Source organism: Calonectris borealis, chromosome 2 (assembly GCF_964195595.1).
Source record: "Calonectris borealis chromosome 2, bCalBor7.hap1.2, whole genome shotgun sequence".
Classification (NCBI taxonomy): domain Eukaryota; kingdom Metazoa; phylum Chordata; class Aves; order Procellariiformes; family Procellariidae; genus Calonectris; species Calonectris borealis.
In genome coordinates, this window is record NC_134313.1 from 144850521 (window position 1) to 144865521 (window position 15001).

Genomic DNA, 15001 nt, shown 5'->3' on the forward strand with positions numbered 1-15001 from the left:
AATTAAAAACTGCCTAACAAACATCAGATAACCCATGGCAAATCACATAGGTGTGAATAAATACAACAGAAGGAGCAACCCACAATGATTCTCTCCTAAGAAGCCAGAAAGCCAGTCCTAGAATGACAAAATTACTTCCACAAAGAGCTAACTTAAACCCCTGGAAAAATAGTAATTCAGGTTGAACATGCCTCTTGCTAGCCTTCAGCAACATTTTACTTCAATGGAAAAAAAATATTGATCCACTACAAAACAAACTGAATTTTAAACAGGATGCATGGCTTTCTAGCACTATTAAAAGCAAAGCAACCTACCTAATTAAAGGAGTAAAGTGGCTTGAGATTTTACACAGTACTGCAGTTAATTGATCCTTGTACTAAGACATTTTGCCATCATTGATACACAAAATAAATCATCATTTACTGAGAGCAAGATTTGCTTTTCTTGTTTTTTTTTCCTGAAACACTCCATACCCCATTGGAAGCTAACACGTCTTCTGTCTCATCATCTTTGCTGTCAGCCTGAATTTCAAATGGGTTTCCTCCGTTACAGTACTGCTCAAATAACGTTAGTGTTGTTGAAATTGCTGAAGCAGGCTGCTTACTAGGTGACACAGATGGTGAACGTGACTGCTCCATGAACTTAAATTCCTATTAATAGAAATAAAGTACAATTTTAATCACCAACAAGACAGTTTCAGTATTATTATGACTCCATTTCCATAAAAACAGAGCATAACAACAAACTTGTAGAGAATTAACCTGATATGAACATTTCAGCCAAAGCCTGCTGCTTATTTAAACACGCTTTTCATGCTGGCTCAAGTTAACCTTGAAATTACCAATCTTACACTGCTAGTTGTTCTAATTTTAGCAGTTTTTGACTAAGACATGCAATACATCTCCTGCACTCTGAAAATATTTGCTGTCTAAAACTAGGTGAAAACTAAGTGGGTTTTTTATTTCACAGAAATTATGAGATAAAACAAGACCTAAATTCTATCTTAAAATGTAGTTTTCTTTACCCAAGTTACCTAGTAATTTACTAAAGCTGAAATTTTTTTCTTAGTATTTTATTTTTAAAAAGTTTTTTTCAAAATCTGTTACTTTTCAAACCCATTGCACATGAAGTTTCTGATGACTGGGTGAGTACACAGACTTTTGCAAATATATGGACTAAGTAGGGCACATAAAGTATGATTTTAGACTTTTTTTTCTAAAAACCTTAACTTATCTCAGTTGACGTATCATTTTTATCTATTAAACTCTAGCTATTGATCTTCATAAATAGCAAAATATACATTATCATTTATCTAAAGGTTTAAAGATCAAAACATATGCAGCTAAGACAAATGCAATGTTAGATTTCTGTTTGTTTAAATGAATCAGTTACTTTCTGCCATTTTCTGCTGCTCCAGTCCCTTGAGCAGTATGTATGGATTTATAAGCCCATTTCTCTATTAAAAATATTATTTATTTTGCTACTGGACGCTACTGAGGGTCCTCATTCCTTTTCCATCCGTGCTATTACTGCCGCATCTTGCTTACTTTTACAGTTAACTCTACAGAAGTGCAAAATTATCTTTTGCTTGAGATTGCTCCATTTTTGCACTTTAATGATAGCTTTAATCATAGGCACTCATGTTTCATTTGGCAAAACAGGTGAAATTCACCCACCACGTGCTAAACTTCACAAAAAAACACTTTAGGACAGCAGGTGAGCACACCAATTACTTGCTTTCAGTTGGACTTCACTACAGAAGAATTAACTTTTTTTTCCTTTCCAAATGAGCTAGTATGACCTATGTTTCCAGAAATAGATGACAAAAATTGATACAAGCTAGTGAGTGCTCATGTGACTACTTTCAGGCACTCATCTTTTTGCATCTTACTCTCAGATAAATAATTTAGAAATGGAAAACTGACATATTAACAGCACATTAAAACATGAAAAATAAAGGCTAACATTATGCTTACAACTCTAGCATCTTCTACCTTCCTGAAACAGGAACACTACTATTTTAAAAGCATTTGAATCTTAAGTTTCCAATATCATGAAGTGAAATTTAAGGGTTTTTAGCAGCCATTAAAAACATTTGCGCTTACTACTTCTCAGAACACCTGGACTCTTAGCTATTAAAGTATTAATACATACGTATGTGTTATTCATAGAACATACATGAAGCTGCAGAATACTAAAGCTTGATTTAACAGGACAAAGTTCCCAGGTCTCATTCTCTAAAAACATTCTTAATTCTTCAAGACGGGTTCTGAAATACAACAAATGAATACTCTTAATTGGCAGCAAGAGTAAATCAGGAAGTAGACAATTATTTAACTTAGGCATTGAAAAACACCTTCAAAAACTGTATAAAAAGTGACACTTGAAAACAGATATTTAACTCTTTCTTACTGACAGACCACCTAAAAGCTGTGGCTACTAACACAGTGCATGTTTTATGACACCTCTCGAGAAATTCTCAAAGAATGACAATCTCCAAAATTTGGAAACAATTTTTTTTGTCAAAACCATTAGAAAGTATAGAGGAACATCTATGATTATGCAGTAATACTGGACCTTTTTTCCTCTCTGTAAACTGTAGAAAACAATATAATATATACAAACACTCTATTAGCAGTACAACAGCTTCCGTGAGCCCACACAAGATAGACGCTTCTTTCAAATACACTGAAGCCAACAGGTAGCAAAGGGAAGTGGAAAGAACTACTGTTCTACAGACAGCTCAACTTTTCAGAGAAGAAAAAAGTTAAATGGCTATTAATCTCCTAAGCTAAATTTTTCTTCATAGCTTAACTTTACCTTGGTACTAACATAGAAAACGTATTAGAGAAACGTAATCAAGCCATTACACTCTGCATTGTTTCTGTTATGTTTTCAATCATTAGAAAAGCCTCCGTTCTGCCATAGGCAGAAATACCTTTAATAAAGAAAATCTTTTTGTCACATAAGCAGGAACTAATATAGGAAAAGACAGCAATGCGTGCTTATTGAGGTCACATTGCTGAATCTTTTCTTCTATATGGTATATTGTTTTGCATAACAAGTAGCAATTGGTAAATTATGCTCTGGGTTTCTAATTAGGCAGTAAAATATTCTAGAAATACCACTATTTCAATAACAAACTATAATCACCACTAAAATTAAGCACTTCAAGTGCTATTTTCGAGGCACTGAGTACCCGTAGCTTGCAATCTCGCAGTAAAGCCAACAGAAACAACAGATAGAGATGCTGTGAAAATCAGCGTTACAGATTAAAATTCTTTGAGAGGAAGACTGAGGAGAAAGAGTCATAGAAAAGCAAACATTTAAAAGCCACACAGCACTAGTTTTTGTATCATTTCAAAGCTGAAATCCAGGCACTGACAAAGTACTTGAACAAATGCTCTTCATTTTCACCAGCATAGAAGTCTAGAAAGTGGCACACATGGAAGGTCTGATACATTCGTTCTCTGAAAAGCTTTAGTGATCAGACACACCTTTTACAAACGTATCAGAACAAAAAGTAAATTGCATTCCAAAAATCGCCTTACTGATGTTCTCTGCCAAAAGCCCATTCTAACTTTCACCCAAAAAAGGCTTATGTATGCTCTAGTATTACATTGCTTTTCTATGCTTTTTGAATGACATGACCAGTTCCTTTGAATGCTTTCTCTATGTTGGCAGTTCTCTAAAACACCACACCGCCCAGGAGGCCACATATGTCAAATTACACAATCAAAGAACTGATTACTCCTGGACTCTGAGCATTTTGGCTCTATGTAGCTTTTATGTACTAATGAATCCTAAAAGCACTAGGTTTTTTTCTTTCCCCCCCTCCAATTAAATACACAAGGGGAGTGAAAGCCACATTAGCTTGATCTGAAAAGGCAAGATGCTTAAAGCTTTTATATAAATGAACCTGAGGTATATAGCTGGGATAGAGGCTTTTTTGTAAATTTCTTTCTGAGGATGAAAACATTAGCCAATTAATCTTCACAATACCCACACAGCATAAAACATGTAAAAAGTATGAAAAGGTTCACATAATTTGAGTCATATCAATAAGTATCTCCTTTTATTTTCACAAGAGTTACAAGACACATTACCTTAATAAAAAACACAAGTTATTTCAAAAAAATTATTATTTCTATACATATTCCATCAGTGTTCTTTAACCTTTATTTTACTCAAAGATAATTCAGAAAATTAGTCTCTGATTCCCTAAACTGTTAAATAGGTCCTTTAAACATAAGCAAAACCATAATGGTCAAAACAATATTTACTTGACCGAACAAAGTACTATGTGGTAAGTCAGTGTAGTAAAAGACGGTTAGGTAGACCAAAACGGCTCTTCTGAACCTAGAGCTGCAAGCTCCGTTTCCAAATCAGTCCACGGTTCAGAAATGCTTTCAAGAAATAAAGATAGGTGGCATGGTATTTTAATCAACTAGTTTCCTGACAAGACATAATGTGCATCTGATTAAGGCTTAAGGTTTTCAGACAACTGGAACTGAGGTCTTCATCAAATGTCTGGAAAGAAATCCTAGCTACAAACTACGAAAGCTGGAAGAAATTCTAAACCACGTTCTCAGCTTCTGAATTTAAACACTGTCTCATGTTCTCTTGTCATAATTTTCATACTTTATGGATTTGAGACAGAAAGTCTCAGACCAAATGGGTTTGGATCTATTAGTTGTATGACAGCTCCCATACAACAGAGAACAGATCAAGACTGCAGAAGTAAGAGTTTCTTAGAGCAGGGAACGCTGTATTTCTTCTCATATCTTCCTAGCTTTTTACACCCAGAAAGAAGATAAATGCTAGATAACTAGAATGAAAGAGTTGTCAATTATCCAAACCAAAACATTTGGGAAATCAAGACAATTAAAACAAACAGACAGACAAGTCTTGAAACTGTCATAGCCATATATCATATCTGAGGCCAGAGACCGCCTGCCCGTGACAGCACATATGACTGGCCTCGTATATGACAGTAGAGTTGAATGAAACATTATCAGATACTGCCAGTGAAAAAACTACGAAAACATGACTCAAAAGGATGGACTCAGTTCTAAATATCTCATCTGATATAAAACAAAATTGCATATTGAAAAAACCATTTCATAGCCACACACGATCAGCTCTTTTTATGTAATGACATAGAAGTAACAATTTTGCTAGGAAGTAGGGACTTCAGAGGCATTCATCCTCAGGATCCCAGGAGACAGGCAAAGACGCAGCCTGAAAAAGTACTGAAAATTCTACATAAGAAGTTTTTCATATTTATCTGGCTTGCCTGCTGCAGAACTAGAGTTTTCCACAACCATAGCGGAAGCAAAGGCTTCTCCATCCTCTCCCCTTCTCCAGGGTTCAGAGCCCTATTCTCATCATGAAACTTATTCCACTATCTGTCAATCTCAATGCAGGAACATTATGCAGTGGAATTCCTTTGGAAAACATTTAAAGTTAAATCCAACAAAAATAAATGCCATTAGATTCATCCACTGCACGTATAGTAGTTTCACCTGTGGTATGTTTTGAAGTAGTTAACACTTTGTTTTCTGATAGATTCTTGCAAAACTTCAGACTTACTGCCACAAAATTCTTCTCCAACTTGCATCAGCCTATAACAATAAAATAAAGTTTAGAAACATTTTTTGATTTATTAATACTGCTATTCCAACCTGAATTACAAGCCTCATTATCTCCATAAAAGCAGAGCACCAACGTTAAGTTGCAAACACTTCACTCATTCCACAAAAGTCCATGTCTCATTTCCTTCCAAATCCTATCATAAATGTCCCATACACATAGAGACAGAGCCACAAGCAAAATAAATGTCTTTTTGAGATCCCATTACGCAGGGCAAGCTGTACAGCTCACAGTCTGAAACCATCATTTTATTACCAAAACAGAAGGACATAATACTGTACAGGTTAGTGGTACCACAGTATTTTACTGCTCTTGACTGAGAGTCCCTTTAAAAGCTTTTAGAAACATCAAAATTGTCAGATCTGCACATCTGAAATCTTAAAGGTGGACAATACTGAAATCATATCGCACTTAAGCACTACTTGAGCAGCAAAGTTGTTTATCAGGATGTGCTTGGGAGAGGTAGCATAAACTCCCACATAAAGAAGTGCTCTTCAAACTATCAGTACGTATGAACAAAGTTGGCATCAAAATCTAAGTATCAGCCTTAATTAACTGCGCTGTCTTATCAGAGTTCAAGTTTGTGTACATGTATCGTGGTCTTATGACCACATCAGTATACCTGCTGATAACATCAAGTACAAATATGAAGTCGTCATATTTGAAGTTAGACAGATCCGTTCCCAGAAGATATGTTTTCACTTTCAGTTGAACATCCTACAAAACACAAACAAGTTTTTGCATACTTAACACACTAAAGACAAAAAGGTGAAGGCTCAGATGCCTGGTTCATTAGCACTTTTTGGTTTGTTTGCACTTATAACTTCTTTTTGAGATTGAGGGTAGGACTCCATTTTCTGTAACATGAATGATTTCTCATTGACTTTCTAAAATAATATTATAATAAGTTTCTTTAACACTCTATAACATAAGGTCAGTCCTAGATGCTTTATTGTCACTGCAAAAACAGAGCTCTGGATTACAATTCAGCCATGTAAAAGGTTTTACAGCTTTTTCATCATACATTTGGGGTCTCACTCTGCACATCAGACTGATCCAGCAGTCAGACCAGGAATACTGTGAAACCAGGCAGGTTCACAAGACTTCAGGTTCTCCATAGCTATGGTTATACCAGAGACACAAAGCAGTATGACTGTGCTAACAGAGAAAAGCACATGAGAAGAAAATAGATTGTGGGGCAGCACACAGGTTGGGAGAAGTGGAATCAGGCTGAAAGTCATGTTACTATGTTTTGGTATCTTGACTGAGTTTGTAAGCATTGGGAAATTGTATTTCCATGGTTTTGATATATTTAACTCAAAACAAATCACTGTTAAAAAAAACAACTCTGGAGAGATTTCTTTAAGAAGATCAGTATAAATATAACTGTAACTAATACCAGGGGGAGATAAGTATTTAGGAAAAAAATCAAAAAACATACCTGCCATATTCGTGAAAGCCCATGTTCCAATTTCTTTTTTACATAGCTGCGGTCAAAACTGTTCTCTTCTGTTCCAATTACATTGCTGCCATCTGAAACTGAAGGTGAAAGGAATTGTAGATATTTCCAAAAGCCTTGAAATGTATCCTAGTTTTCTACCCATAATGAAACTTCTGCCTTAGTCATTATCATATTATCCATTATGCAAACTCCAGGAGAGGTCCATTGCTCTAAACTTTTGAAAGGAAATGAGTAAAGCACATATAAATATTATACGCTAATGCAGACCAGGAGAGCTTCTAATTGCTTTTATGTAAGCAAGATACCCCATTCAATAAAAATCAAAAAAGATGAGAGTAACAGATACTGATATTTCAAATACAAAAGATAAAGTTGAATGCTGAAATGAGCACTGCTTATCCTCTACAACAAGATTCTCTAAGATATTGTACCTTTGTAGACAAGAATCATGAACTTAAAAATTTCAGAAGCAAGATTTTTAACTTTCTGCCCCAGTAAATTCTGTCTGCAACTTCGAGGAAAAATACTGAAGCTTTTTCCATGAACTATGCAAATAATATAGCATGCTCTTTTCTTTTTTCTCCTCTCACACTAATCCATGCTTATGCATGAAATAATGTCAATCACATAATCAGGTGTCTTTCATTCTTCCAAATTATTTAATTCTAAAACCTTAATCCCACAGCACTGGATCACTTCCCAAAAAAGCACTATAATGCATGGTAAACTTCTCCTCTATGTGGTTCTCTCTCTCCCCATAGGGGAAATGTATTTTATTTCCATTTTAAAAAAGAGAAGGTAATATTTTATACGTAGTTTGTGATCATACAGTTGTGCTTATGCTTGCAGTCTGTGATGGCACAGTGTCATGCAGTTTGCTTCACAGCCTATGACTAACCACAGGAAAGCTCTGTCTTATCCAGGCTATACATACAAACTTTCCCCATGATAAGAAAAATCTGCTGTTCCTGACAAGGAGAAAAATTATGCATGTCCTTTAAAGCCCAAACCATTTAGTGGTTTGACATGAAAGATAAAAATTCACATACAATATTAGACTGGAATATTACAAAGCGTACAGCCCTCCTTCTATCCCACCATTCAAGAGGTTGTAAACACAGAAGCATTAAGATTGCCTGTAGCACCCCAGCATTGCCGTACAGCTCAGACCTGTCTTTCCATCTTTTCTGCAACCTCCAGCTACTTTCAGTACTTGAGAAGACCATTCACTCCCTTGTTCCTGGCCCAGTTGGTCTCATCTCTCTACCTCCACACACAAGCTCCCAACTCAAAGCCGTTTCTTTCTCCAGTTCCAGCATTTCCTCTCAAAAAGCTCCACCCAGCCACAAGCTATCATTTTCCACGCGCATCAGGCAGTCTCATCCCTGCTGCCTAGCCTTCACAGCAACAGGCAGCACGAAGCCCAGATCCTACAGGAACCCAGGGAGGAAACTGGAAAAAAAAGAAAAAAAGAAAGTTCCTTATGATATCGTGGGAAAGACAGTCCCTATCTATAATTTGGGCCTACCTGGAGAGCAATAGGACATGTCTAACAGACTAGGGCATGTCTAACATCCTTGACTTAGATTACATTCTTGAAAGATGGATTCTTTTTTAACATGTTGGACTTCATGACCAGGTAGATACATCACTGCTATAATGCAAACAGGAAAGTAAAGGAAAGAGTAGAATATTCAACAGCTCCTCAACAACTGGCAGTAGTGTCTTGGCCAGCCCTAACTTGTGGAACACGTTATTTGGCGGGAAAAAAAAAAAGAAAAAAAAATTATTTCTAGCCTCAGCAAGGTATTTGGAAGCAATCCAAGGCCACGGACCAAACTGCCTCGGTGGGATTACACGCAGCTTCCACCCAGGGAGACAGCACTAAGGCTGTGAAGCACGTTCAGCTGTTAAACTGTGTGATGCTGCCAGTCAGCTCAGGTGCCGCTCCAGCAGCTTTTCATTCATGAGCTGATCTCATCAATGCAGGGACAGGATTTTACGCAGCCATTCAAAACTAGCAAGGACAGAAACGCCACCTGCATACTGAATCCATGTCACAATAGTATTCCTTAGATGGCTACCAGGACCACAGTGAGAGCTAATCCTGACTGACCTTTGCAGTTCTTCATTAGTTTTTTCCAGAAAGCCTCTTGGCTTAATTTCACTTTCCTCAGAAAGAGTAGTAATTTTTCTTGTCTAATTTTGCTGCCTACTGAAGAAGAGTCCAAAACCATAAAGGACCTACCTCTGCCCTCCATTTGCCAGCGCTAAGAAATTTTTTGTCAACCACAAAAGTGCTCTTTCCATGTCAACCCTTGCCCTGAATCCAGTGGTGATGAATACCGTGTAAATACCGTGAGCACCTTACTAATGAGCCCAGCAAGGAATGGGAGGCCGGATACAAGACTTTAATCTTTCATGATTTGTGCAGAACAGACCTCCGCAGCATTGCCTGGACTACTGCATATTTAAGAGGAGGAAGGAAAGAGTCATCCACTGAACAAGAATGGTATGACTGGTATCAGATACTGACAATTCAAGTAAACCAAAATACAAAAGAGCACAGCGGAGTCTGACCATGTTCTGACCGTATTTTCTTCAGATCATCTGGTGCTCTCTGTCAAGTGAGCAGAGTTTCCTTCTGTAACAATCACTAATCCTAATCAGCACTTACCAGTGTCTCATACTGCCAGTCCTAGGCCAGACTCTCTCTAAGTAGAAGAGCATGATATGCATCTTCCTTCTCCCCAACAACCATCTGTTTTCTGCTTTGACCTTTTTCAGAGTATGTTTCTCAGAACAAGAACTATTGCATTTCCCATGTAGATAAAAAAAAAAAATTATTCTAAATATATGAGTGAATTAATATATTCTATTATATGAATGCTTATATAATGGATAAGCATAATAGCAACAACAAAAATATGAAACCCTCAACATCTGTACCTCCATTTAAATTAAGCAAATGTGGGGAATGTGGTTGCTGAGAAGGATGCTGGCCTTGCTTCATTTCTTTCAAGTGGAGCTATTTGGTGTGTCTGGACATGTTATTAAATTATGATCCGTATCAAACCAAACCCTGAGCTAGGGTTATGGTGGCAAACATATGAACACTATCAAGAAGAATCTTCAAGCCAGTTAAGTGAAAATTAGTCTGCCCATGAGGCTAGACCTCAAGAATACAGAACCAGTACAACACTATATGCAGCCAGGATGTAAAAGCTCTGGTACTTCCAATTGAATAATTCCTCCTTACAATCAAAAACATAATAAAACATATTCTGGAATTTGGGCTTATATTGATTTCTTCCAAGGCTGGAAAGCTGTGTTCAACTATCTCCTGTTTAAAGTCATTGAGACTGCTTTTGCAGGTGGACTGAGAATTTAACCTAATTACTCAAAATGAGAAGATAAAAGGCTGCTTGATGTGAAAACAAGATTCAAACATAATTCCATACTATATCTACTGTTGCAGGGTACTCAAAGAAAATTTTCCTTATGAAAGAAAAATCATAAAACAAATATTAGCCACTGTATACATAAATTACAATTTAGTAACTGTACCTAAATATGCTTCTCTTCTCCTGAAAGCAATAATTCTGACAAATGCATTTTCAAAAGTGGCTTATCACGGAAGATTAAACGAAATATAAACAGAAAGAATAACCCAACTAGAGAAACACTAAGTGGATTTATCCTTTCTCTGACTATACAAGTAAACAAAACCAGCTATTTTAGTCACAGCACGCCCTTTAGAAGTTTCTGCAACCTCTTCTCTTCTACACTTCTGCAGAGTGAAGCCAAGCCTAAACGAGTCAGTATCTTTGACCTATTCTCAAGACTAAGACCATAGCCCTTGTCTTCACAAACTGCCATTTATGAAGAAATGGTTGGACAGAGTCATATGGATGCTATTGTTCAACAAAAATCCATGCAATATTCTCTCCAGCAATCTCCTGGTGCTCCTGGTTCATGGCCAGTCATGCTAAGAGGTCTTGTTTCCAGTCTTTTAATGAACTGTACTGCAGCTAATTTCACACACGCAAACATATGAATTTAGGATAATTTCCTTGAAAATCAAGGATTGGACAAAGGTCCACAAGCATTTGCAGTTTTTGCTTTGAAGAATTTGGAACATGTAGCAGAATACATAAAGATACATAATTTCACATAAAAATATGAATCAGAAGCATCCAGGAGTTACTCTTCTAGATGCCGGATTTAAATATTTTTCAGGTTTCTCAGTATTTCTTTAAAGTTCATAAAGGCAGTCCTGAGTAACAATAAAAGGTTTTTGTTTAATCCTTGGTAGGCAGATGGTAAAAAAAGAAAAAAAAAAAGAAAAAAAAAAGAAAAAAAAAAAAGAAGAGAAAAAATAATCAACCAAATCACTGTCCTCTACCTTCATTCTTTGAATACCAAGCAGGTCTTGCACAGAATTTATGCAGTATTATAAATTGAATGTTTTGAAACTTAAAATGGCTGAAATTAAATTTACATCTTACATCATCTTCTTCTTGCTTTTCAGTGAATCTATTACAGCTATTACAGTTGTTACCAACTTTTACCACTAGGATTATACTTGCAAAATCAGGAGTTTAAACGCTACAGTGATGATTTTGCTGCTCAGTTTCAGTTCTTCTTTTAAATCAGTGTCTCAGGAATACATGTGAATTATATCAATGTCACAGTAAATGTTATGAAATGTGAAAACCCAGCTGAAGCAGACAGGGCTCTGCACGAACCAATAAGACTTTGAAGTTCACTCTGCTTTGAGCAGAGGTCCTTTTAAAACTCATTTTTCCTTTGTTTCTATACTACAAACACAAACAATGCTTTGACCATGACCAACAGTGCAATGGAAAATTTTCCAGTAAGCAGTTTATTTTCAGGGATGAAAACCCGTATCACAGCAATTTGCTGTTTACTATACGAACAACAAAATCACAGAATAAGTAGCAGTTCATAAAATGTGACATAGAACTCATTTCATGCTAAGGAGTTGATATTTTTAGTTGACTAATTTTATCTTCAGTATGATTAAACAAGTCTAGATATGAACACTTAGTTCTATCTTTCCAACAGTATATTAGAGCAATTAGTTAAGTGTTATTATTGATGATTCATAGAACTATCAATCCCATACATTTCACTATGATTTACTGTTATAACACACTGTTACTCTGTTGTAACACTTCAGCAAACTAAATCTCATTAGTATTTCCTTTTTCATGAAAGGTACTAAAATATGTCTCATGCTTCAAAAATTTTTAGGATTGCATTTATATGTAGAGATAATTATCTGTTTCCATTTAGTTTACTCCAAGTAAGGTTTTTTTAATTGATCTTAAGTAAAGTAATCCCCAAAGATCAGACCACACTATAACTGACAGAACAACTGCAAATTCTGAACTCAATTCTAGGGGGAAAAAAGCCTCAATCTCAAAGTCTGTCTTATAAACATTCCAAACAAAAAAAATCCTGTTGTGAATGTATTTTCTGTTCCATTTTGCTCTTCAGTCTCAAACTAGACTAATTTTCAGAACACAAATAAGCAGAATATTTAACGATGTAAAGTATACACACCTCTTTCCTCAGAAATGCAGAAGGGTAATTATTTGTAAGTTATGCGAAGTACATTTTAACATCTGTAACAGGCATCAATAATAATCACAAATATGATCTAGGTAAACCTCCTTTCCATAACCCATGCAGAACTACTTTTGGATTAAAACAGAAAGAGCCTTCTACTTCATGGCTTCTAAGTCCAGCTTCTCACTTCTATAACTGGGTTTTTGCCCTAAGATCAAGAGTCCCTCAACCCATTTAAGGTGCTTTGTAAGAACTGCTGACATTAATTACCACAATGAGAGAAAAATACGGGGTTCTTTGGGTCCTCAAAATGCTAAAAGCCAGATACACATACAACAGTTAAGACTGCTCCTTCTATTGGTCCAGTGTATGGGGTTTAATTGAGGGAACGATTTTAGCATAATCTCCCGAACTGCCTCCATGGTTCCTTCTGACATATCTGCCCTTTCTACAGGAATTTTACTCTTTGGCTTTAGCACATAGCACAGCTATCAAACCAATAAGTATGGAATGAGACTTCCATGTACAGGTTTAATGGAAGGTTTAACAGCATGAGCAGTTACTTTTAGAAAAAAACCAGACATTTGGCAGATATTTATAGTCCCTCTGAAATTAAATTATACTTGTGAAATTCCCTTTTGTGTGCTTCATCATTGCTGAGGTATTTAAAAAAGTCATTCAGTAGCTCAAATATATTCTAGTTGTACATTACAGCTAAGTCACAATGTCTCCAGAAACTTAAAAACTGAGTGGCAGAAGATTTAGTGGATTAATAGTAAACATACCAAAACACTCTGGCACGCATTTAAAAAGCAATGTATTTAAAATTACTCATGTGACTGAATATACTACCTTATTAGGCTTAATGGTTCCTTTAAAAGGTTTGGCAGTGCAGATGAGTTTCTTTCTTCAGGATATCACAAGTAACCACACTAAGGGGAACTATTTTTAAAATTACATCTGGAGCTGAGCAACTAGTCTACTGTAATAATGTTTCCATGCAATAAACTCTTTATGATACCTGCTTTATTTTACACATGCAAAGATCACAAGAAAATGAAAACAAGAAAATGTAATTACATTACAAGGAAATGTAATTATCTGAAGTTATTTTAAATTTAAAAGTAAATATTATTGAAAATGGGCAATTCACTCAAAACTTCAGAATCTTTCTTCACATGGTGCATCTCAAAATTAAATATTTCTACTCTGAATTTTAATTCTGATATACTTATAAAAGCTTTCATCTGAAATACTAGTTTCAACAAATCCACATTTTTTAAAATTTTTTTTAATTTTTTTAAGATTCCACACAGTATGGGAAGGACACTCTGAAGAAAGTACTTTCATTAATTTTTCAAATTTAAAGTAGGAAGACCATGTTAATTAGCATAAGTTTCATTCTTTTTGAGACTTAAAATCTGTAATAAATCTGACTTTTGAAAGAAACGTTGGATTTCAAATACACTGTGTAGTAGAAGGAAGGAAGGAAGCACAGTGTTCCAAGATCTGTTCTTTACTTCTATTTCCAATTTTTTTTCCCTTTCTTCTTATCGTCTAATGTAAAGGATACAACTTTTATGCAAATCGGGCACACAGGAATAACTTTAGCAGCAATCCTACAGTCCTTGTCCTTTGAGAGAAGCCTCCTTTTCAGTAAGAAAAGAGCAAACCTATCTGATTCAAATAAATGGGAGTTTTGTGTAAATCTTAATACTGTAAATTTTAGACTCTGCCCTCTGCCAAACACAAGCATCTTAGGTTACTGGGGAAATAAAGTCTGTCTTCAGACATTTTATATTAATTTAGAATACATCCAATGTATTTAGGAGGATTTAGGAGGAGAGTACCAAAATGTACTTAGGAGGACTTAGACAGACAATAGACGAAGGTTTTGTGCTTCTGTCCTAAAAACACAAACTGGAACAACAAGAAAACAAAACCAAAATTATACTTTAAGATGAAATGTTTGCCTTTTCCTGTAAGGGTATCAAGGAAATTGTGACCGTATCGTATGATGGATTCACTGGTATAGATGACATACAACATTCAGGAGATTGGATTTCCTGAAAATCACGACGACAGCTTTACAACAGATTCATTCCCTATTGTTTCAGTCACCTTTTCTAGTAAACAATCCAGTATCCCAATCTACTAAGCTTAATATGCAGTAAAAATTTCAACATTGATCAAAAAACCTGAAATTTCACGTTGGTCCTATATTAAAGGGAAAAATCCTCAGATTTTGTAGTCATCTACCATAGCTGACTTCCAATTCAACAATAAGCACTG

The 15001-nt window shown here is 35.7% G+C and overlaps 1 protein-coding gene across 10 annotated transcripts in view; it reads right to left on the reverse strand.

Annotated features, from left to right (window-relative positions):
- The window catches only part of VPS50 (VPS50 subunit of EARP/GARPII complex), a 96231-nt gene that overhangs the window by 42959 nt on the left and 38271 nt on the right, over positions 1-15001 (reverse strand). For 7 of the 10 annotated variants that reach the window (XR_012672688.1, XM_075143752.1, XM_075143755.1 and 4 more), the window contains 5 exons: positions 7094-7191; positions 6275-6369; positions 5526-5624; positions 2155-2269; positions 474-650 (listed from right to left, as the gene is read on the reverse strand). Coding sequence is in view for 8 of the 10 variants with exons in the window: in XM_075143752.1 (XP_074999853.1) it covers positions 474-650; positions 2155-2269; positions 5526-5624; positions 6275-6369; positions 7094-7191 (584 nt within the window). In the remaining 2 variants the exon portion in view is untranslated. Of the gene's footprint in view, positions 1-473; positions 651-2154; positions 2270-5525; positions 5625-6274; positions 6370-7093; positions 7192-8464; positions 8567-15001 lie in introns of those variants that run through there. The other 3 variants (XM_075143754.1, XR_012672689.1, XM_075143760.1) reach the window with 3 other exon arrangements.